This window comes from Ursus americanus, chromosome 5, assembly GCF_024610735.1.
Source record: "Ursus americanus isolate L20-20 chromosome 5, mUrsAme1.1.p, whole genome shotgun sequence".
Taxonomy (NCBI): Eukaryota; Metazoa; Chordata; class Mammalia; order Carnivora; family Ursidae; genus Ursus; species Ursus americanus.
In genome coordinates, this window is record NC_142131.1 from 2,937,800 (window position 1) to 2,963,732 (window position 25,933).

The 25,933-nt window shown below is 35.8% G+C and overlaps 1 protein-coding gene across 1 annotated transcript in view; it reads right to left on the reverse strand.

Annotated features, from left to right (window-relative positions):
- MAN2A1 (mannosidase alpha class 2A member 1) overlaps positions 1-25,933 on the reverse strand; it is a 171,177-nt gene that overhangs the window by 60,727 nt on the left and 84,517 nt on the right. The window contains exons 9-12 of the mRNA XM_045808255.2: positions 21,538-21,740; positions 18,559-18,741; positions 14,393-14,507; positions 13,047-13,114 (exon numbers count right to left, since the gene is read on the reverse strand). Of these exons, the coding sequence (XP_045664211.1) occupies positions 13,047-13,114; positions 14,393-14,507; positions 18,559-18,741; positions 21,538-21,740 (569 nt within the window). The remainder of the gene's footprint in view (positions 1-13,046; positions 13,115-14,392; positions 14,508-18,558; positions 18,742-21,537; positions 21,741-25,933) is intronic.

Genomic DNA, 25,933 nt, shown 5'->3' on the forward strand with positions numbered 1-25,933 from the left:
AGAATTTCTTTTTTAATTCTGGTAACGAGGAAGCCTAATGTATACTCAGGAAGCCAGAACGCCAGTAGACAAGCAGAGCCGAGGAAAGGACTGTCACAAAGAAGGAAAGTTAGCACTAAGTACCTCTGTGCTTCGGAAATGCAGGACAGAGGCTGAAGAGTCCACACCACTTGACTTGCAAACATTTCTTGAAAGACAGACATTTTTCAATTTTTGGAAGGGATGGGAAGCAGACAAAGAGGAAGAGTTGAGGCACCGAAGCGTGATGCTAATAATCCACTGCGAGGCAGAAGAGTTATGGTGCTTCCTCCTGTACTGTGTCTTTATTAGGGAATTTGCTAATTCTTTTAAACGAATTATCTCATAATACTTCCAAACCTTTATTATATAGGCCTACAATCTCTCTCTGCAAAATCTGAAAAACTCTGAAAATCAAGTTTTTTCAAAATTCATTTGGTGGCAAAACCTAAACTGAACTGACACGAAGCCACATACAATTATTTATTCCACTTGATCTTAATATTCGGAAATTTTAAATCATTTAATGAGCCCCATCTCAGACTAAGATTTTTAGGTAATATGCTATATATGCATAATATGTTCCTAAAAATTAAAAATTCCGAATTCACAAAAGATTTCAGGGAAAGGATTGATGATTTTATTTAAAGGTAGGCTATATAAGCAGTCCAAGTCATAGACCACTTATAGAAGACACCCTATCCGTGTAGCGTCTGAGCAAGAAAGAAAAAAACAAAACAAAACAAAAAACAACAAAAAACCCCAAAAAACCCAAGAAATTAAAGGGGAAGGAAAACACGAACATATTCCAAGACAGTGCTACAAAAGCAGGAACACAAAATAAATCTATCATTGAATGGCTATCTGAACCAAGGAGTAAGTATCTTTTAACATGATCCTAAATAGGGCACTAAGAAATTGTAAACATTTAAGAATATTCTATTTTCTTAATATATGAATACCTCAAATCCCAACAGGACATATATGTTTTTACATTATCTCTCTCCTGATTCTTAATTTCACAATATCTAATTATGTTTGGTTTTGGAATAAATGGAAAATCTGTTTCTTTAATAACTGTGTTAGATATGATTTTTCTACCTAACTGGTAGGACAGTCTTGAGAACAAGGTTTTAAGAAGGTTCTACCAACCAGAACTAACTTATTCGGCACAGACCTGTTTCTACAGTACAGAATACAACTCCAGTCTGAGTGGAAGAGGGCAGGGAAGAGTAGTCAATGATCAGAAAATATGGTAGCTGGCCTGAGTCGTCTAGTTAATGAACCTAATGAGTAGATAATGCTAGTTGCCTACCCAATAGCCATTCTCATATTCTCCTTTCCTGACACAAACTCAATTTTACTCAGGAGGACAATAATCTTAGCTTTGAAAAAAAAAAAAAAAAAAAGCCCTTGATTCTCCATGCCTGAGGTGGCCACATGACACAGTTCTGGCTAATGAAATGTAATTAGAATTCAGCAAGTGGAGCTTCCCAGAAAATTATTATAACCTCAATTTAATAAAAGTCAAAAGACTCAAGTGGCAGAGCTTTCATCCTTTGCTCCTCTTCCCCCTTCCTGCTGGAACACAAGGCAATGTCCGGAGAATCAGGCACAATCTTGAGACCATGAGAACCACCACAGGCTAATGCAGAGCTAAGAGCTTTTTAAAGGGGCCTGGTCTTCTCACGACCTCATGGGAACACATCACAAGTCCTGGACTACCTACTACTTTGAAACTCTACCTAAGAAAAATAACCCGCTTTCTTGTGAAGCCAATGTAGTGAAACACCATACCCACAACAAATCATACTGAAGTACCCAAAACTCCTATTGATCTTAAAAGAAGGAAACACTGAATGCAAGATGATTCTCCTAAAGCAAAAATTTTCCCATAAAGATTGATCACTACAAGCATACTTTTCCTCAGAGGGTTGCTTAGTTTTAAGTCTGTCCTTAACGCCTATCAATGACTACACGTAACTTTTCATAATTGTCACCTTCTCTACCACAATTTTTAGTGATCAATCACCAAATACCTCTTGTATACCAAGTACTTCTTCCTTATTTCATTCAACCATTCATAACTTCTTTAATTCAGGCAAGTCTTCTTTATTTTCTCCATGGAACATGAAAGGCACATTTCATAAAAACTTAACCTAAAACCTCAGAATTTATCAAACCTATGCTCTTTATTACAGAATACACGCTAATGTAGGCATCTTTTTAAACTTTATATAGAATCTTATGAACACAGTATATTTGACCAATTCCTCTATGGTTACTGTGGAACATTTAAGTCTTTCAAAGTATCTGTTCAGATAATAAAGCGGACAGATTTTGCCCACAGTTCTCTTCAACTCTACACAGGACTATTTCTGCAGGATAAATTTCTTCCAGTGCAATGCCTAATTCGAACGCTCCTGGCACATATTGCTAGGTTACTTTCCAGACAAGTTGCTAGGTGTCATGTAAGAATGATGCATAAGACCCAACCTATGCCTTCACGGGGTTTATAGCAAGCTTCCTTAGAGCAATATTACATATGTGCTACGTGGGACAAGAGTGGTGGTTAAACACACAGTCCCATGGGAGTGTACAAGAGTGACACCTAGCATGACTCAAAGACACTGGAAAGTTTCCAGAGAATGTAACATTTAAGGTGAGTCCTAAAAGATAGCCAGGAATCAATCAGCCAAATGTGTGTGTGTGTGTGTGTGTGTGTGTGTGTGTGTGTGTGTGTGTGTGTGTATGATTGGGGATGCGGTGGGAGGGGGTTTTTGTTTTGTTTCCAGGCAGGAAAGGTCTAGAAGTAAGAGAACACGGTATGTTAAGAGAATTGATAGATGAAGGGCTGGAGCACACAGGCTGAGGTGATGTGAAAGATGCTGCTGGAGAAACCAAACTGTAGACACATGATTCAAGTTGAAGAGTCCGTGAGTTTATCCTTAGGGCAATGGAGAAAAGAAGAGCTTTGAGCAGCTGTAACATCATTGCTAGTACCTGTTAAGTGCCTACGAAGTACTAGATGCTAGACCATTAAATTCATCTATGTGACCTTATTTAATTCCTCCAACAAATGAGGGAGGGACACCTGTCACAGGAGTGTCGCCATCACCCAGGGGAGACACAGTAGCAACCTGAAGTAGGGCACTAGTACTGATGCTAGAGACCACAGAATATTTGAGGGGAGAGTAGGAGCCCAGTTTTATTTTTAATTTTTAAAAATTTTTTTAAAGATCTTATTTATTTGACAGAGAGAGAGAGAGAAAACAAGCAAAGCAAGCAGCAGGCAGAGGGAGAGGGAGAAGCAGGCTCCCTGCTGAGCAGGAAGCCCAGCGTGGGGCTCGATCCTAGGACCCTAGGATCATGACCTGAGCTGAAGGCAGAGGTTCAACCGACTGAGCCAGCCATCCAGGAGCCCAGGAGTTCAGTTTTAAACACACTGAGAGGGAGGGACGAGTGGACCATCCCGATGGAGCTATCTATCTGGCCTGTGGGCAGACTTGGCAAACTTGTCTCAGAAGAGATACATATGTGGTCAGTCAACAGTACACTGACAATAAATGAAGGCAATGGAGTAGGAAATATCACTCTCACCAGGAGCTTTTATCTTTTAAATCTTCCTGAGGCAAAACAATGACTTATTTAAAATCTCTTATATGCTCTCCACTCTCCACCTCTTTCAGATGTTAACATAATTGGAAGCTACAGATCTATATTCCTGTAGCTTTTTCTGCAGTACATATCTAGCTTCAGTTCTGGTAACCAAATTTACAGTCATGATTTGCATTTCACGATGTCTCATTATTTTCAATGCCTTCTTACTTTTGATTCCAATACTAGTCAGCTGAGTTGACTTTATCGAGAACATTTTTAAAAAGAAGAGTACCTGTGGTACATTTTCTAAGTGTTTTCATATTTGAAAATGTCTTTTTTTTGTTGCTTTCACATATAAAAGATAACTGTGAGTACAAAATGGTTTAAAAACTCTGTAATCTTCTCGTTACAGAGAAGAAACCTAAGTCTGTTTAGCTTTTGTTCCATATTATGCAGTATCCATCTTTCCTCTCGGTACTTCTACAATATGTCCTTTTCCTTTTAATTGGACTAAGTTACCAAGACATACCAGGAGTGACCCTCCTTTCATTTATATTACCCAGAACTTAACCCTTTTATCTATAAAGCCAGACCTCAGCTCAGAATTCTATCTTTGATCATTGCCTCTGCTCCATTTTTTTTCCTCAAGAAAATCTCTGTCTTTTGTTAAAATCTTGTCCTCCATACCTATCATCTTCTCTCCCATTGTTTCCACTCCTCTTCCTTTTCTCTGCATTCTTGCAAAGCAGCTCATGGGTTTTTTTTTCAAAATTTCATGGCACTGGACACTCTTTTGCAATCTCAGCCTCACTCTTCAATATCACTCATGAAGATGCTCTCTTGTCGCGCCCCCACCAACAACCTTCCCTTCTGTTGCTCCCCCGTATCATCTCACCACTTTTTCATCTCAGCTCTTTGCTTTCCGTTTCAGATTTCTTACAGATCATGACTCACACTTTTTGAGAACTCCAAAGAGGTGTTTTTTGTAATGTTTCCCTGGTCTCTGTAATAAATCATTTTAAAAGGTAAATTGTTCTTCTGAGTCTTCATGCAGTGCCACTTCCTGCCGTTCTGTAGAGCCTTTGCAAAGGTTTGCTAGGATAACTCTCCCTTTACTTACCCTCACAGAAGCAGACATCCAGACCCTGTGTATGCTAAAGGTACTCTGGGGCTTTATTTTGGAATTAAAGTCCCTCTCTTACCTAGAGTTAGTTTATTTAACAAGTATTTGGCAAGCGATTCAAAAGCAAGGTAGTTCCCTGCCATCACGGAGCTAATATTTTAGCGAGGGAGATAGACAGCAAGAAATAAATAAATTAAATAAGCAGTTTGTTAATAATGCCTAAAGGAGGGAAAGAAAATGCAGCGTTGGAGAACAGTAAGTTATATAATATAAAATATATAATGAGGAATATAAGTCCACATGCATACAGACAGCCTGAGTGAAAAGGTCCAAAAGGTCACCCAACTCCAGTGAACAAATGGAGGGATTCTTTCTTCAGCAAAGACTATCACAGTATCCTTCTGGCCTGTGCCACTGTTGGATACTTCCCTAGGTCAATGCTCTACCATCAGTTCCCCACTTGTTTCTGCCTATTTTATTTCTGTCAGATTCAGTCTCCAAATTGGTTGTAAAATACAGACACAATGGAAGCCCTCTTCTCAATGTGATTAAGGCTGGCAATAGACCTATCAAACTATAAGAGATAAAGTTGACTTGAAAGTAAAAGTTTAAGTAGGACAATTTTAAGTTACACACACATGACTTAATAATTCATATTTTCATATATGTTTTATATATATTTATATATAACATTTCCCAATCTATTGATATTAAGAGCAAAGCTTCTGGTTTAACTATGGGACCACTAACTGGAGTCCTGTGTCATATTTTCTGCATAACCATGCATGTGATTAATCGTGTATGGTTTCCAGGTTAGGTTTTTCTAAAGCAGACCAAGAACTTTCACACTTGAAAAAATATTAAGCAATATGAGTACAGAATGCTTTTACATCTTTATGATTTCTCCCCAATTTTTTTATAGGCATCTCACCAGTGACTCACATTTGTTGAAAATTTTCAAAGCATCCAACCTCATTTAAAAACAACAACAATCTTTTGTATAATTCATCAGTTCAATAAAAATTAATCAAATCATGCAGCAAGAAATATAAGAACAACTGATCTGGGAATAAATAATTGATCCATGATAATCATACAATTCAACTGAAATAGCAGAGGGAGAGAACTGCACCCGTTTCCCTAGCTAGTGGCCTGTTAGGGACAAGGTCGGGTTATCATGGGCATAGAAAAGGAATGGAGACAATCAGTTGATCTAGTTGGCCAATTAAATGGAGATTGGTATAGGAAGAGAGAATGAAAAGAATAGCTCTTTATCTCCTTAACAGCATCAAAAAGTAGCCCCATCCCTGTATTAAAATATTAGTTCTCTGCTCTAGTTGGTAGAGTACACAAATTTCAAAGCTTTGGGGGTAGACTTTATAAAAAGGAAAAGGAATCACTCTCCATACCTGCTTCTAGAGACCTGCAAGGTAGCTTTTATTTCTAACTGTTTAGCATTGGTCAGTGAGTAACTCTATCTTCCAGTCCGGTCGATCAACTTTACAGTTTGTGGATATCTTTAATTGTGGCAATAGGTTGACTGTCAAACCAAGGTTTGGTGTTCCTGTGATTGTTCATCATCATCTTTGTTTTCATGAGTTTTAATAGGAAATTGAGAGAAGTCAGTCTCAACGTCCCTAGTCAGCCATCACATAAAATGAAAGTGTCAACTTTTTTTTTTTCATATAATAGGTGTTATTCATCTAAGTCAATGTAAGGCCGAAACAGTATTTCAGGAATTAATACTCATCATTTATGATATCATGAAATAAATAGAAATGTTAAGGGCAGGGAGACTGTTGTGGGAAAGGCAGAGCCTTTTCTTCTATTCTCTCCCCCAAAGACCTTTATATTTCCCTGAAAAAAAAAAAAAATCAGACAAAATACAAGCCTGTGAATGACTGACTTAGAATGGCAAACACCAAGTAAGATTATCTGATGTTCCTATCCAGACATGATTGCTCTACAACTACTTCTAACATAAAAGTAACTAATATATCATGTTGAAGGTATCTCCAATTCCCTAGGAAGTTTTTGGTTACTTAAAGTAATGTACTATATTCTACCAAGTCTTTGGGTAAGACATCTTCTCTAAAAATATCCCACATTACACACAGGCTGAAATATGTTTCTGGATAACTGGAGAACTGGTCGATCTATATCTTGAAAAAGTCAAAATTAATAAAATGTAACTCAGATGCAACATAGATGAAAATACACAAACACCTTTCACAAGCAATAAATACTTAAACAGAAAAGCTTCCCCGAGGAGAGTTTAGGAACTCCTCCAAATCCAGTAATGAGCATTAATTCTTAAATAGACTATGCTATTAATACCAGACAGCCCTATACTAGACTAGAACTCAGTTTTTTATTTTTAAGAGTCTCCAGTACTGTCAGTTAACAATTCCCCCATTAAAAGAAAAGTTCTGCAGTAACGTTAAAGGGAAGGACATTTCAGCTGCTCTCATAATCACAGAACCTGCAGAGGGCCCAAAGTGTCAAATCCTAGTCAAGTCATGTAGTCTATTATTACCTTAAATTCCCTTGGGATAATGTTAAAATGCAACCCTTCATGATCAAGGACAGAAACCCTCCATCTTTGTGACTTTGTACATTTATTTTTCTGCTAACTAACGTGAAGACATCTCTGTACTAGTTTTCTGGTCATGACCAGATGTGAGCTCACACTATTACAATCCGCAAGCAATGAGCACAGTTCTTAAACTAGCTGTCACTGCTAACATTGTTCCTGCTCCCCCCGGAAAAACCACCAGGTACAAAGCAAGCTGCATCCTGACATTCACAGCTCTCTCAGGAGACTCCAAGTGCTCAGATGAGAACCACTTCCGTTCAAGTAGCGGAATCTCAGTTCAGTTCTTGAGCTACAGGTGACTGTAGCAGGGCTATATGATAATAAATAACACTGCCAGAAGCGGAATGGTTAGAATTCTATTTCCCTAGAAATTCCACTTCCAAACAGTAGCTGTAAGGTTGTGAGTTTGGTTACTTGACTTAAAACTTAAGTTTAAACAACTGGTAGGGATATTAGATACTTTCTTACATACAGTGTGACTTGGTATAAAAATACATTGATGACATGGTAACCGATGAAAAAATGATTTAAAATTTTGAATTCCACTACACTAATAGATAATTATTCTGAGAAGAACTGTTTGTGATAACAAAAACATAGACTGAAGCAAAAACTCAAAGTCGCAACAACAGAAAGTCTTATGTGTAAAAACTGATCTGATCAGCAATGTCCACAATAGCCAAAACATGGAAAGCGCCCAAATATCCATCAACTGATGAATGAATAAGGAAGATGTGGTATATATAGAGACTGGAATCTTACTCAGCCATCAAAAAGAATGAAATCTTGTCATTTGCAAGAATGTGGATGGAACTAGACTGTATTATGCTAAGCGAAATAAGTCAAAGAAAGACAAATACTACATGATTTCACTAGTATCTGGAATTTAAGAAACAAAACTGATGAACATAGGGGAAAGGAAGGAAAAATAAGATAAAAACAGAGAAGGCGGCAAACCACAAGAGATGCTTACCTATCGGGAACAAACTGAGGGTTGCTGGAGAGGGGGCAGTGGAGGGGATGGAGTAACTGGGTGACAGGCATTAAGGAGGGCATTTGATGGAATAAGCACTGGGTATTATATGCAACTGATGAATCACTGAATACTACCTCTGAAACTAATAATACACTGTATGTTAACTAACTTCAATTTAAATAAAATTTAAAAAAGAAAAAAAAAATAACCGATCTGATGAGGTCAACTCATTTAGATATCTGGAAGTATCTTTTGAACCCACTCATTCTAGAAGCCTTCAAGAACGCAAGCTCAACAAAGGTAATCTATAAGAACGCGATGATGCTGAGATGCAACTCGAAGTTCTTCAGGTCTCATGGCATCAAACTCTAAAATTTCCAATGAGCACTTGTCCAAATGCTGAGCGAATTCAAAGCTCTGAACTGTTATTTCATTTATTTTTGCTTGTAGTAGTATTTAGAGTATTCAGAAAGGCTCTGGCATCCAAACTCCAAATACTAGATGAAAGAACTATTTGGGGAGAAGATATACCAGGACGCCACGTTTTCACATAGAATGTCTATGCATATCTGGTGTCTGGAGTTTAATATTCTCTTCAAACAGTAAGTCAACAAGTCTTTATTCAATTCTTACTATGTTGACTGTCATTCCACGGGCATGATGGGAGAAATAAATAAAAGTAGTAGCGCCTACTGTCAAGGAGTTTACAATCTAGCAGAACTAACTTCAAATAATTATTATACTGACAGAAATAAGAAAACAGCAATTCCCTGCTATATGACGGAGTCATTTTGGACGTGATTTAGATAAAAATTTGGGGCCAGTATCGTAATGGGATGGCACTTCAGCATCTTAGAAGGCGGTGGAACATGGTGCACGTGGCAGGTATGTGAACTGTAGTGGCCAGTGGGTAAACTGTGGTAGACCATCTCCAAAGATGACTGCCATCATTCCCTTTGCTTCCTACAGATGCTCCTGACATCAAGTAATGGAGAATAATTCCCTCCCCTTGAATCTTGGCTGACCCTAGTGACTTGCTTGACTAAGAATGCAGTGGAAAGGACCTTCTAGGACTTCTGAGGCTAGGTCCTAGAAGCCTTGCCCTTTCTACCCAAGTGACTTTCTCGAGTTCTGCTGTGGGCAGATTTCTGTGACAACAACATGCAATAAATTAGGGGCAGAGAGAAACTGAAGACAAAAGAGCAGGAAGTCATTGTAGTAGTTCAAGTAAAACATTAAAAAAAAAAAAAAAAGGCTTAAAACCGGAAAGCAATAGGAAGATAGGAGACGATGAATGTCACAGGTGAATCGAGGGGAAGATTCAAAAGACTCTCCAGCTGATGAAACTTAAAGGAACAAGAAAAGCTAGAAGTCAAAGTGGGTTCTGGGGTTTCAGAACCTAGACAACCAAAAAGAGAATGATGCTATTAATAAAGACTGGGATCCAAAAAGAGAGTATGGAGAAAACAGGAGGAAATTAAATTAGAGGTGCTGGGCAGTCATCCAGGGAGAACCACTCAACAAGTACATGGCAATGGAGGGAATGGGTGACTTTTCTGGACCTGAGTACTTTGAATATCTGGTTTGATAGTCTGAAGTCACCCAAGCCCTGAAACCAATGACTTCTTTTGTGTCTCCACATGGCTGATGGGTTCAAGTTAACCCCTTCTTTTTGGGCCAAAAGAGATCTAAGATCCCTTACCAATAAATGCTTTGCTAAACATTAAAACACTTAATGATAAATTTGTAATGGGTTTGAATAAATTGCTCTCAAACTGAAATATTTTCTACATGAAAAATTAAATTTTCAGACTCATGGAAGTTATCTCAATGCAATTTTAGTTGTATACTCGGCGGCATTTCAAATTATCCACATTAAAAAAAAAAGTTCCTTTACATGTTGTCAAAACACATGACCTGGTGGCCTGTGCTGTGGCAATATTTGCTCCCATCCTGCCTGAAGTACCAAACACTGAACGAAGACTGAAAATCCCTGCGTGTCTTGGGAGTTTACCTTCCAGCCTCTATGTCCTCCGCGCCCCTAATCCTGTAAATCTTTGTATTACAGTTTTTTACAACTGGTTTCCTTAGAGAAGAAGAAACACCTCTGTACATTTAAGGATTATTTAAGGCTAGAAAATTTATGGCTCATTCAGGGTGCCCTAACTTTTAACTCTTAGTTGTACCTGCTTCCATATAAAGACTACGAATGCACACACTATAGAGCATACCTGACCTTGCGAACTCAATCAGGCTCACGGACGTGTATGATATCCCCAAGGGCAGATCAGCGACTCCTTTTTAAGGACTGCCAAACTAAATTATATTAGGTTATAGCTATAACTAATGCTGCCAAACAGTATGATCAAATTTATTTACATGTATTATTGAAACTGTGTGAGTTCAGATCAGTGTTTCTCAAACTTTTTACACCACAACTCCTTAAAGACTCGTTTTAGGCATTTTTTTCCTGATCATCCCCGCCCCCTGTACAATTTCAATATAACACTTGAAAGTATATCTGTTATTGTACTAGTAAGTACAATTTTTATGCTTTATATATTTAAAAAAATACTTTTTTCAACCTCCCCAAGAACCAATTTTTACCCTTCTAAGGAGGAGGTCTTCCTCACTGAGAATGCATGTGTTATTTAGATTAATTATCTGTTGCTCAAACAAGAATTTTCTTATCATCAAAATAATGCTAAGCCTTAGATCACTATTATATAGGACTCATGAAGGACATGAGAAGGAGTCACGACCATACTTCCAAAACGTCCAACTTCAAGACTGAGAAGTGCAGACAATGATTTCACTTTCAGTACCTGCTAAATAAAACTATCAAATTCTTCCATTTTGAAGGCCACTGTCATTCCTCTACTCTTCACTGATTTTACTGAGAGATTGGCAATTTTTTTTTTTGTGGCTAACAAGTAAAATATAGATTTTTAAAACCAGAAGTATAAGTAGTTCAATTCATGAGGTCCTCAAGTACAAAACAGATAATAAAGATACAAATAAGAATTTGACAATCCTAAGTATCCCCAACTCACCTAACTACGGAAACAGTAGCAGCACTGACATTTGGTAGAAAAGAACTGTGAAGAAGTAGTATTACGATGAAGAGCACTATTTAAATACAAACTGTTTAAAAGGAAATATCAGAAGGTGATAATTTTACTAATAGTCTCAAAAATGCTATTTACGTTTATCTATAATTAAAAGTCCTCAACATTAAAGCTCAAAAATATATTTCTTCTTAGTTAATACACCTGGATCTCCTTTTTTGTTCGAGCATAAGTAGGGCTAAATTATCACTTACTCCTGGCTAAAGCAAGGACGGTAGACGAAGAGAAGAAGCCACAGGGTTTGTAACCCATTAGGGCTCCGTCCCACCCACCCTAGCAGGCTCCCAAAGGAAGACTAATGAGGTGCGGAAGGGGCATGAATTACTTAGAGCAAGCATAAGGCATTCTTACGGTCAGCAGAAACAAAGATCTTCTCCCACCAAAACAGAAAAAGGAGGATTATGCCTAATGCCAAAGAGATTTACAGACATCTGAGTTTATTAGGGACACAATATTTAACGAACAGCCATATAACCTCAACTACATCAAAATATGACTTCCTTTAAGACAAAGAAAACATTTTGTAATGGGAGTATCACTACTCTCTCATGACCTGGCCACCTGAAAGCTTTTAACACTGCAACAAGACTTTAAATTTGAGACTTAAACTGTCTTTTTCCAGTTAATCCCTTCTTTTTCTGGCCAAAAGAAAGAAATGTAGGATTTCTTTACCATTACTTTAGTGATACTTTAGTGTTACTAAAAAATATCTGTCTTCGTGTTCTAAGGTATGAGCTGTATACATTTTAAGTCCCTACTTCCTGAAGTAGCCAACCAAGGCTTTATTCTACGCGTAACCAAAATGTCATTTTTATTAGCAACTGTAAGTTTTCTTAATACTTTGATTCCATTTATTTTAAAAGAATTCTAATAAGGAATACCTAGTTAAAATCATGAATTATCCTTTACAATTATTCTTTTATCCTACAATTTGTACATACTAAATTTCTCAATTTAGATAGCAAAAAGTTATATAAGAATACACTGTGTATCTGGGGATAGTGGGTACTGACCTAGTGATATTTTGTCATTAAAAACAGAAGACTTGGTTAAATAATTACCAATAAAAACATAAAACATTTCATTATAAATCAGAGGCAGCCACCAATTAATCGCCCCACTTTCAGGTCAACTGAACACCTTTCCCAGTTACCTAAACATAAATCCACAACGCTAAAATGAGACAGTCTGACCAGCACAATGGCAGTTATCTAGTACAATTTATAGTAAGAACCTTTCATAAATGTTTCTTCCTTCATTTTAAAAATGGGATCAGGGATCAATGAAAAGAAGGTAAGTAAACAAAGAGTTAAGAAAGAACATAATCATAAATCATATTTACCATCCCATACCAAATATCTGTAAAAAAATATTATTATAATAGTTCGTTCAGCAATCAATATACCAAGCACTGTGTTAGCTATTAACATTGAACATGACAGTCACGGGAGAAAAATCCATTTCTTCAAAAATTTTTTTTAAATTAATAAATTTATTACATAAAATATTGCCTCAAAGTATATCCTCGCTGGAGAAAAGAATCATGAAAAGCAAAAAAGTCAAGTCAGAACAACAGCAAAAGTTTATGAGAAATTATGCATTTACCTTGGCTCTGCACTCAGCGTTATTATAGTTTTTTGTGGTAGAGAACCTTGTGAGTTTTGTTTCAAATCCTATAAAAATAAACAAAAATTTTTTGTTTTACTTTTAAAACTTAAGTTTTGAAGCTAGCTATGTAATAGTACTTATAAAAATCCTAAAAAGGACACAATAGGGAAACTGTCCTCCTTCTAGCTACATAAGGTCAATCAAAGTTCAAAATAAGTAATTCTTGTGTGTGTGCATTTTTATGGGTGTGTCTTCAGACCAGTACAGTGATGTTACAGGGACTACTGGAGTCCAGTTAAGAACCAAGTAAATCAAAGTTCTAAAGATAATTTTGCAAAAAGTTTCACTATTCTGCCTTTGTATCATAGGTTTCATGTCCTTAAGCAATGTATGTCCATTTATTGGATTTTTTTACCTTAATATAAAAATGTGTAACCATATTTTAATTGCAAGCATCAGTATATGAAAATATTGAATCTATATCTCTGATTCCAGATGTGGAAGTTCCAATTACATGGAAAATTTCAAAGCGTACGGTTCACAGTAGACTCTAATGATAAAATGTTACAATTTCAAAACATCTGAGCTGCCAAGTGGAAGGCTAAAGAGGTTTGCAATCAACCATTTTTCCAACTCTTCTTCCTTGGGGCTGAAGAGTATATTCTTCCTTTCAGAGTATGTTCTGTTTTATTGGCTCCTCGGATCCTAACAACGATACAAGCCAAGGCAGGTATCATCCCATCTTACAGATAAACGAATGAGGGCTCACAGATGTTAAGCAACTTTTTCAAGGCCCCTGCAATCAGGTACAGAGGTTGAGGCTAATAGCCAGTCTCCTAAATCCTCAACCACTCCTCTACTGTTACACACATCTGAGCACTGCCCACAGTACTCCATGGACTCATCCTGAAACCAGAAGATAATTTAGGATCATTCAAGTTCAAGTTCAGCAACAACAGATGAAGGGTTTACAGAAGTTCAAATACCAAGGGGCTTCTAATTAAAGCCAAGCAAAATAACTAATTATGACGTCCAGTTACCTTATAATATCATCTTAATAGTGTTCTAAAAGCCGTACGTTCCACATAACGAAGTAAGTTCATTACTTTTCATGTTTAGATTTAGTCAGAACAAAACGTACACCGTAAATCAAGTACAAACACACTAATAGGAAAGAAGAACACACAGGTATTTCATATAAAATGATCTAAATTCTTTCAAATCATGTATACGGAAATCCGTATTTTTCAATGTCTCTTTTCACTCACCTTCTCATCCCCTTTTCCAGTCCAAGCACAAACAAATCACACATTTTTATGATAATATAAAAGGTAGCAACTAACCATGTCTAGGAGGTTATCAAAAGAGTAAGAGTTGTATGAGTTTTTGTCCTTCAAAATAAGAAGCAGTGCAGAATATCCAATTATCTTCTTCAAATTCGTTAGTGAATGAAAGAGTCTGTGAACCAAAAATTTTACTGGTTTGAGAAGAAATTCAAATATCTGTATACAATAGTTTCAGTTTCTTTAATAATGGCCAAGCTGCCATTACTTTCATCCTGTATTCACAAAGTGAAACCTATAATGAATCTATAATGAACTGACTCTTCTTTGCCCAGAACTAAGTACTTAGAAAAAAAAGGTTAATCAAAAGATATCACTAATAAGGATTCATTTAAAACAGAAAACTTTCTGTACACACCTGAAACACGTAAACTTATTCAAACTACTGATACTTTCTGTGACTATCAAGCCAAATACTAAGAATACTCAACTTGATCAGTCCAATAGCTTTAAGGCATTCTTACCAAAACAGTGATTTGGTCCTTTACTTTAGAAAATTCCTTAACAAATGTTGAAACAACAAAAGAAAGCATGAGATTAACTTGTTACTCGCAAGAAAATTCAATCAGTATACACACTTCAAAAAACCCAAATTCCTGAAAGATTCAAAAATATTTTGTTGACTTTAGTTTCATTTGCTTGTTCAAAAAAAGAGAAAGATTTCACAGGTCTGGATGATGAAATCGTCTTTGTCCTCGTTACTTTTCTTGGTCATTAAAATTGTTAACTGTATTCAAGTTGTATTTTTATGTCTGAGGAACCAAAGAGATGCGTATGAATCAACTATTCAAGATCAATTCTGGAATATAATCTTGGTACGCTACCAGCTATTGCTGAAGCACTACACAGGGGAAAATAATCCGTTTGAAGTTTTTTTTTGAGCTCCATTTTGTTTCTTTAAAGCTTTATAGAACAGGTAACCCTAAGTAAACTCACTGCAGAAATCTGTACAGAAACTTGGCTAAACATGCTTTCAATCGGCCATTGAATCTATTATGTTTCTAGAGTGATTCTATTATTTTCCCCAATACAGGAAGCAATTCTGGATCTATATGTTAACATTCCTGTTGGCATGCAACAACAAAAAAATGTGCAAGAGAATTAGAAATAACTTCTTTTTGCAGAGCATTGAGCTTACTTTCAAAGATGTAAGCGACCACACTCGGGCAGTTACTTAACTATGCAAATGTGTTATACATACATAGTATCAAAGTCTTCCGTGTGTGAGTTCAGGCCATCACCCAGCTAATTTCTTAGTCTACTCAAATGTTTTCCTAGGTGATAACAAGAGTTTTCACCAGACTAAAAGATAATATGAATACAGTTCAGTTATAGAAAAAAGCCCCTTGATTTAAGTTTATTTTTTTAATCCACATGGCTATCTTTATTAGGCCGTCAGAACCTGAAGAATAAAAGTCATTTTCTCCATCAGCTAAAACCTCATACGTACTACAGTGCACTGAGGAGTCCTGCTTAAGCTGAGGGAATGCCACACGTCAGTGTTTGTATCCTAAAGGCACATGCACACAGGTATATCTAACGAGATAGGCACTAAGGACTGGCACAGTATTCCCCAAACGCTTTCTCAGGATACATAAGGCTGTTTTGTTTAAAGCAAAACAAGATTAAACACAGTAAATAAGTTTGGGAAACAGTGGGTAAAGCAAAATTGTAATGTTTCAACATTTCATCATTGTGGGATTTCCCAGAGCCTCTAATTTCCTAACATGTCCGTATCCTAGTATCACTGAACAGTTCAGGGACCATCACTTCGAAATCACAGTTCTCTACTTTGTTATCATTACTACTGTTTAAAGCAGATACTACCAGGTTTGTCAGTCAGTGAGTAGTTTGAGCTATACGTTTGGGCCCTCACACTTACCCTTTGTTCATTTTTTTCTTCTACCTACCTTAATCACAACATAGAAATTGGCAGAATTCTAAATCTTTCAGTAGCTGATTACCATGTCTTCTCTTGCACGTGGCCCCATTATCCACTTTAAGGATGAACATCCATCACAGGCACTGTCCCAGTCTAATTCATTTTTTTATGCCATGATTAGAATTAACCTTCAAATAGCCATGATGTATTCTTGCTCTCCAGGTGATAATTACATAAACATTTAATCTATTTTTGAGAGCAGAATCACCTTTAGATGACAGAAGAGAAAGCTAGAAGGGTCTGGACCCCTGCTGGCGCTGTGGAGCTGCTATACCTGAACTGGGGACATGCAGACTTCTTCCCCATGACGTAAAAGTAAGTAGGATAGGATCTGTTCCATTTCAAGTTGCTATTACTAGCAGCCAAATGCAATCCTTAACTCATACACTTGTTCACAGGGACACTTCTGCCAACATCTGAATAAACAGTCAACAGTCTAAGAACAAGAGAACACCCAATGCTAGCTGCCTCTTTGTTTATAACTCTCTAACTTGTGTTTTGAAATTTCCTACTTAAAATGTCTATGCTAATGACTTGATAATTGTGTATGACTTTTCAATGAAGTGTGAAGTGCTCGCAAAGCAAATTCACAAATGTCAAGTACAATTTGAGAATTATTGTCTTTTTTCTCTAAGATGCAATTTTGTATGGTGATGTTTTTATAAGCTAAAAGCATAACCAAACATATGGAGGAACTAATGACAGGCCTTCTGGAAAGGTTATGAGACAGAAAATGTTCAGTTGCAAAAACTCAATGACCTATACCCAAGTCTCTTTCAATAAGACAGCAAGAGAAGTAGACAGTGTAGGAGAATGACTTCTTCATTTTCTCCGTGGAATTCTTTTCTTAACCTAAGCTTCACTTTTAAACTCTCAATAAACCAAGAAGACAGGAGCAGGTGAGAAGGAAAAAATGGAGGATCCGACCTTATTTTCAAAAATGCCTTCTGTGGGAGAAAAACCAATTATCATTATCAGCCAATGAGTGTTTTCCATTTTAAGCCCAGCTCAACCTCAACAGATGCCAAATACATTCGCCAAAAGAAAACTAAGAAGATACTCGAGATACTACCATGAATATATTTTCAAGGACTCAAGTCAACTTATGAAACCTCAAGAATTTGTTTTTCAAATATCTAGAAAGGCAGTCAAAATACTGTAACTAAAATTTTAATTAACACTTATTATGATAAGTGATATCAGTTGTGGATCAATCTGTAATGTTGACTTTATGTGCTGTATACACTTTTCACATATGGGAGGAAACATTTATTAAAAAAGGAGATTCACTTTTTAAATCTGTATTATAAGAAAGAGTATATTTTAACAATTTTAAAATATTATCGAAGTACACCATTATTGATAGGAAAAAAATCTGGAAGAAATAACTAAACCATAATGAAACAATAGTCAAAACTCCTTCGCCAACATAGGAATCTGCTCTACACTGATCCGAACGAATGGTTACCCAAACTAGGGCATGATGATGGAAATCTCACTATCACAAAGGTTAAGCCTTTTGATTAGTGGGAAGCAGTATTTACAAAGTCTCCTGCTGGTCCAACCAAAAGCCAAATCACTGTTTCCAATTCTGCCATGTGAACATAACTGAGCTTCCTCTCCCTCACTCATCTCACCTTCCAAGAGTTGAAGCTGGCTTTGATATCAATACCCAGGCCAACCCTTCTCATCCCAATTCCTTGTATCATCCATATATGTCAAGGTTTCTAGGTTCTTCTACTTCCTGGCTATCCTCTAGGCTGATTCTTTTTTTGTCAATATCTCTCTTAAAAAAAAAAAAAGAGGTATCTGAGAACAACTGGATCTGAAATAGGACTAAATTAAGCTGCTATACAATCAAGTATGGCTCTTTATCTCCTTGGATTGTAGCTATCATTTACCTGATACCAACTCCTTGGTCAACATGGTAACCCCAAATACCACACTATACTTGGGAGAAAACAGAATCAGCTTTATAATAATGTTTTACTACTCCATTTGCAGAAATGCACTGCAATAAAAAGTTAGGACAGCTAGTACACTGTCAATAGAATTCTTGAAAAATGCTTTGAATACTGATTGTTGTTTTTCTACAGCAATACTTACAAGGGGTGTCATTGTTGATATGGTCTGATGTACATTAACAACTTCATCAAAGATAAAAGCCTATGACCCAAAATTTAAAAAAAAATGTTTTATAATCACTTTTTAATAATTATATTACCTGGTACCATAATCCACAACCACCCAATCTTTTGCAGTTCCTGTGATAGCATCATGATGTTGAAACAGTCCCAAATTTCTTCTGGCTTCTGTCAGTGCCATGTAATGGGATGATGAAAGAAATTTACTTATCTTGTATTTCTGAGCTTGTTTCAGGGCGAAATAGTAAAGAATTTCAGCAGCCCTAATTGCATAAAACAGTCATTAATTCTTGTTTCAAAACAAACGTTTACTATTTAAAATATGTGGTACTGATACATTTTCAAATGCATTTTTTTTTAAATCCACAATTTCAACACAATTTATAAAAAAGATGTTGATAATAAGCATTCTTATAAAACCATCAAGGTCTTCACCTAATATATCTAAATTATCAATTATCAGAGAACATCATGTCTAAATTGATATAAAGGGCCCTTGTTCTAGATGGTCCTGGAAAGAAGCCAGTACCCACTGGCAGTGAGATAGGTTTACTTATGTATAACATAGTGAAAAAAAATAGCTCAACACAGCAGTAAGAAGTAGATAATGGTTTCTGTCCTTTCTTCTCTCCAAGATCATCACAGACACATACCAAGAGCTTCATCACCAGAAAGCCACTCACTCTCACATATGTACATTAAAGGAGAGACGGTGTGGAGATGGTCACATGAGTGGGAGCCTAACAGTGAAGGAGAGGCAGAAGCGATGGCCTGACAGCTCATGACAACAGCTAGTTTCCGTGCTGAATGAGAACATGCAACAACTAGTGGGAATGTAACAATATAAACTGAAAGGTGATAAAACATATGCTGTCGTTTCTCATTTATTTTAAAGAATAAAACACTTCGGCTTAAGAATAGTTTCTGAGCAAGAATATAGGGACTTATTTTCACGCTTTATTTTTTTCATCTGAGGATATGGTTCAAGACAGGTTTCAAAAGAAGTTCTTTAAAAAGAGATACAACTTGATGAAGTAAAAAATGTAAGAAGGTTCTTCATGCCAAACGTATTAAGGAGGATGGAAAGAAAACCAAAGCAGCTTGAAAATGTATCACAATATAAGGAAAAAGGAGAAGTTTGAAGTACTTAAAAAAAAAAGAACTCTTTTAAATTTTTAAATAATTAAAGGATACTAAATAATCTCTGCCTTTAAAGTCTAACCCTTCTGAAATTCATGGCAGGAGAAGCACTAAACTTGAATTAAGGAAATTGTGTATATATGTTTATATACATCCATAGCACATACTCCTGGCTTTGCAAAGAGTACATACATATAGATATCCCAAAATTTAAAAATGGGATTTAAAAATTAGTTTCTTCTCTATACTCTTCTATTCAAATGTTTTATAAATGAGCATTAAGATGAAATATCTATTATCACACAATAAACTTATTTTCAAATAAGTTGATTACATCTTGAAATTCATAATTATATAGCTTTTTGTTGTTTTATTTTGTTTTAAAGCAGAATTTTCAAAATATATTATTACTCGCACTAAGTACTTCACCTTATATATGTTCAATAAATTAAGATTGAATAAATATTCGTAACTCTTTGTCACTAAAAAATAGTTGACACTTTAAAAAAAATGCAGTGGTCCAAAAAAATCTCCACATTACTTAGTACTTTCTGTTTTTATCATAGGTAGTTTAGAATAACATAATAGATAATTAATATTCTATTAGGCAAGAATGCATAAATCTTTCTAACATAGAAACACTATTTCATTATAAATACAATAGTATGTGTCCATCCGGCACATTTGTGAATATCCCAAAAAAACAGTCAAAGATTAGGCTTTTGAAATAATGGTAACAGCATGGAAACAGTAAAAATAAAACAAACAAACAAATAAACACACTACTATACCAAAGTACACTCTTGGAGAAATTCATGATTTTTATAAAAGGGCTTTCCAAAATGTACCGTTTCTATCAGTACACAGAAGAAGGTGGGTATGAGACGACTTTTTATTTTTAATACTGAGATTCAACATGAAAACTAATCATCATGAATTCATGATCTGAACTAAGTTGAAAGTGAACTTATCATGAAAAAGAATTAAACTTCAAGGCTACACACACATAGAAAGAGCCCCAGACACACATAGAAAGAGCCCCAGGAGTCCCTGGGGTGGTTCATCTTTACCAAAAAGCAACAAAACCCACTATGATAGCTACTAGCCATGTGTGGTTATTTACACTTAAATAAACTAAAATTAAAGGAAATTAAGAGTTCAGTTCCTCAGCCACACTGGTCACATTTCAAGTGCTCAACAGTTAAACATGGCAAGTGGCTACCATAGTGAACAAAGCAGAAAACAGATACAGAAGATTTCTACCACTGTAGAGAGTTCTGTTGGACAACGCTGGTCTAGAGTGTTTTGTTTTCTACGGACTTTTCTGCCTTTTCCCTGTCAGTACACTTTTTCAGCCACTCTGCCGCCATCAGTTCTCTTGTCTTTCAAGTTTTGTTCTTCTACAAGCAGAAAATCACACCTATAGAAATATGTTTCAAGTAAGTGAGAACTGAGGTGGAGTCTCTAAAGTTCTTCCGCATACAAAATACATTAGTTTTAGATTATGTACCTTGAGGCCCACATTTTGGCCACAGAGAGGCCCTATTTGTTCCTTGTGACCCTTACTCGTTTCCAACAACTTAGTCTGTCTGATTACTGACCTGCAGACACAACATGACGATGCCACTGGATGTTATCATGGTGTGCAAACAACACCAGTAATTAATTAGAAACATACAAAACATAAAATACAGGAGAAAGTCTAATTACATAAACTGCTTTTCCTTTCAGAACAAAAACCCATGTAATAATCTGGTTATGCAATGGAGACATATTTTCGATTGCATTACAATTTCACAATTACATTAAACACATCCTAACACTGCATAAATGTTGCATGTTATGCAAAACTCTACAAAAAGGCTATGATCACAAAAAAGAGGTGAATAATTAATGTAGCTATCTAAACATAAATGTACCTTAAATGGGATTCCAATATCCTATCCATTCGTTTGTAAAAGGGTCTGGATGTAAAGTAGCCACTCCAGTAATGATCATCCCGGTCGGCATAAGTGAAAAAATCTCCACTTAGAACTGGGAACGTTGATTGGCTATTCTTTCCAATGGTTACATCTTCTTTATCCAGTGCATCAAAATAATCCGATAAAGTCCCAAACTGTATCTAATTTTAAAAAAGTGACACTTAAATTATTCATCTCTAGCTTAAAATTACCTCTAGCACTGAAAGGAAAAGTTAATAATAAATATTTAAGATGCGCTTCCAAGTTAAGATGAAAATCTAGCTCAGATTTTACAAAACTCAAAAGCAGGAGGAAAAATACACAGTAACTGTTTCACTTGCATCGGGGCCCAAATTAAACTAAAATAAAACTTATACACCTAAGGGGTTGGAAGAACTACTTAGATATACAAATCTGTGGATCTGAAAACTCCTTACAAATCTCCAGAATTTCAAACTGTGCAAGGGTCAGGGAATAGAATAATTCAGAGATGAATAAAAGATGGGAGGAAGCAGCAAAAATAAAATATTTACATAACAGTTTGGTTAACCATTAAAGTATTTTTCCTATGTCATATGCACATACACTCCCCTGGCCTCCCTGTCCCCCTAGGTTGAGCTCTCATAAGGGAGACTTCAAGAACAGCAGGTCATTAAAAAAATGGACTTTTTCTACCAGCAGGTAACATTGAATAGAAGTAAAACACAAAGAGTGACAAGAACTGCAAGGTTGACTGCTCAAACGAAAAAGTCTTTTGACTAATGATTTAAATTACCAGAACATAAATCCATTTTTATGAGCCCAAGCTATTCCATAAATCAAAGGAAAAAAGAAGTATTATAGCAGACCATGTAAACAGATATTAAAAGGCAGTGTTTTTAGAGATAAACAGAGAATTTAACAGGGAATGCATTTCTCTGAATAACGGTAAGATGGCTATTTTTGTTTTTTCTACCACACACACACACACACACACACACACACAAAGATACTAAAAGCTATTTTGATTCAGTGGCAGAAAAATAATTAAGAGTAGTTAAAAACAGTGAGTAGCACTCTAGAAGAGTGGTTAAGAACAGCACAGAACTTGGATCCGGACAGCTGGGTATGAACTCCGTCTCTACCACTTACGTGGTTTTGAGCATATTGATATATTGTCTCTGTGTTACAGCTAATAGAGTTCTAAGTAAAATGCTTAGAAACACAACTGGGAAATAATGGCATAAGTTTTAGCTATCATTTTTCTATTGCAAAGGCAAAATTTCAGCTGGAAACACAATATTAGTAAGATAAATATAAGTTATCATCATGTACCTGTGACACAATAAATTTTATAACAGCAAAATAGATGATTATTTCTAAATCCTTATGTTTACATCACAGAAAAGTAATTTTCAACAATATTACCCAGTCTTATCTTGGCTTCACCAAATACAATGTGTCCTGGGCAAGTTAATCTATTTGTGCCTCAGTTTCCTCATCTATAATGGGAATAATTTTAGTACCCCCCAGAAGCTATTCATAGAATTAAATAAGTTAACTAAAGTGAAGCACTTTAAAAAGTTAATAGCAGGGGTGCCTTGATGGCTCAGTCAGGTAAGCATCTCACTCTTGATTTCAGTTCAGTTCGTGATCTTGGGGTCATAAGATCAAGCCCTGCACTGGGCTCTGTGTTGGGCATGGAGTCTACTTAAGATTCTCTCTCCCTGGGGCACCTGGGTGGCACAGCGGTTAAGCGTCTGCCTTCGGCTCAGGGCGTGATCCCGGCGTTCTGGGATCGAGCCCCACATCAGGCTCCTCCGCTATGAGCCTGCTTCTTCCTCTCCCACTCCCCCTGCTTGTGTTCCCTCTCTCACTGGCTGTCTCTATCTCTGTCAAATGAATAAATAAAATCTTAAAAAAAAAAAAAAATTCTCTCTCCCTCTTCCCATTCCTCCCCACCCCATGTGCGCTCTCTGTCTAAAAAAAAAAAAAAAGTTAATAGGAAATAGTAAGTACTCAAAAATTAAGTTATTTATTACTCACTTAACACATTCTAAGAAGCAGAATGTAAGTGTGTGTATTTAACCATGAGGGTCACCAATACAAAGAAATACAGCATTAACTTGAGGCCCAGTAGGTACAGATAAGCTCAGGGAAATATACTGATAAAAGTATCAAAATATTCAACAATCTAAATTTCTGAGCCTCACTTTCTCATCTATATAAAAAGGGATTTCTGTGATGTGAGATAACAAAATCCTCTTCAGTTTCAGATTTTAGGAAACTGCGGCATGCTACAGAGCTAATATTAACAACAAAGTATACCTTTTTAAAATATTTTAATTATTTTTTGGTATTAGCCAAGGTGAAAATATTTCCTTCAAGGCAATTTCCCAGGGCAAAGTTTATGTAACTGATCTCACAAACTTAATTCAATCTCATAGGACTGACATACAATCCTGTATCTATGCTAGAGTAGCTTCCAAAGAAATTATTTAAGAGTAAATTTTTTGACAGTCTCTTGGTAGCTCAAATAAAGTACATATTCCAAATAATCAAAAAAAAGGTAAATGTTTCTTACTTTAAAAGGCAACAAATTATATGTTTCACATAACCTTAATCTTAAACATAATCAAACTTCTCTATCAGAACAACATATGAGAAAAAGTACCTAAATTGTTAAATAAGTGATGACCAATAGCAAACTGACTGTCTTGGCTGGTACAGTGTCATTTAGCCATCTAAATTCAATTGCTTACTTTTGTTTTTCCTTTCATTAAAAGAAAATAATACTAAACTGAACCATATGGCTTGGACAAAATAACTTCAAACATTCTACAGAGAATGGATGTAACTAGATAAACAACAGAGAGGGGAAAAAAAGCTTTTGTTTGAAGATATCTAAAGGCAATCCAAGCAGCCAACACTTGAGTGACAAAAATTCCAGAAAGAAAGGAAATGCATGAAGGTTACTAGGTACAAGGTTAGAATGCAAATGTCAACTGTATTTTTATACATGGAATATACCATGTTCATGGATGGCCTAATATTTGTAAAGAAGTTAATTATACTCAAATTGATCTATAGGTTCATTGCAATCCCAATCAAAATTCCAACTATTTCTTTTTTTTTTTTTTTTTGGTAGGAATTTAAAAGTTGATCCTAAGCCTATACAGAACTATAAAGAAAACCAATGCAATCTTGAGAAGGAAAACAAAATTAGAAGACTTAAGCTATTAGACATTAAGATCTATTCTAAAACTATAGTAATTAAGACAGTATGAGATTAATCAAAGAGACAAAATTGAATAGAGTCTATATAAGATCCACACAAATAGTTTTACTCATAATTAATGACAAAGATGACGCTGCAGTAAGTGGGCAAACTGGTCTTTTCAATAAATGGTGGTAGATATCCATATGGGCAAATATGTAACTTGATCCCTATCTGAATACAATTCACACAAAAAAATCAATTCCAAATAGATTACAGACCTAAATATTGAAGGTAAAACAATAAAGCTTCTGGATGACAGCTTCATGAGAAGTGTATTTTCACAACTATGGGGTAGAAACAAAAATCTCTTAAGCAGAATACGACAGCACTAACCATAAAGGAAAATACTGTTATATTAGATTTAATTAAAATGAAGAATTTCCATTTATCAAAAGATAGCATTAAGAAAGAAATTAAGAAACAGGCTTACATAGTGGGAGACAATATTTGCATAACTTTTATCTGAAGAAAGACTCAAACCAAAATATATAAAAGAGCTATAAATGGCACAAAAAGACAGACAACCCAATTTAAGGAAAAGTCATCAAAAGATTTAAATAGTCTCTTCACAATAGAGGATAACCTAAAAGGCAATAAACTTATGAAAAGAGGTTCAACTCATTAACTACCAGGGAAATATAGAATAAAACCATCACATCGATCATAAAAATATAAAGACAAAAAAAAATCCTAACAATAAAATATTTGAGTAAGGAAGTACAGCAACTGAAATTGTCATACAATGCAATGACTAGTGCATTTATTTTGGGATACCGTTTGGCAATATCTACTGAAGTTGAACATGTGCATATGACCAAAATCTCCATCCCATTTTATACCCACATAAATTCACATACATGTATATAAAACCATGCACAAAATATTCAAAATGGCTTTATCTGTAATAGATAAAAACTGGAAATAACCCAAGTGTCCATCAATAATACAATGGACAAATTGTGGCATATTTATCAAATGGATACTGAAGATAATATACAGCATTAAAAATGAATATACTGTGGGGCACCAGGGTGGCTCAGCTGGTTAAGCATCCAACTCTTGATTTTGGCTCAGGTCATGATCTCGGGGTCGTGA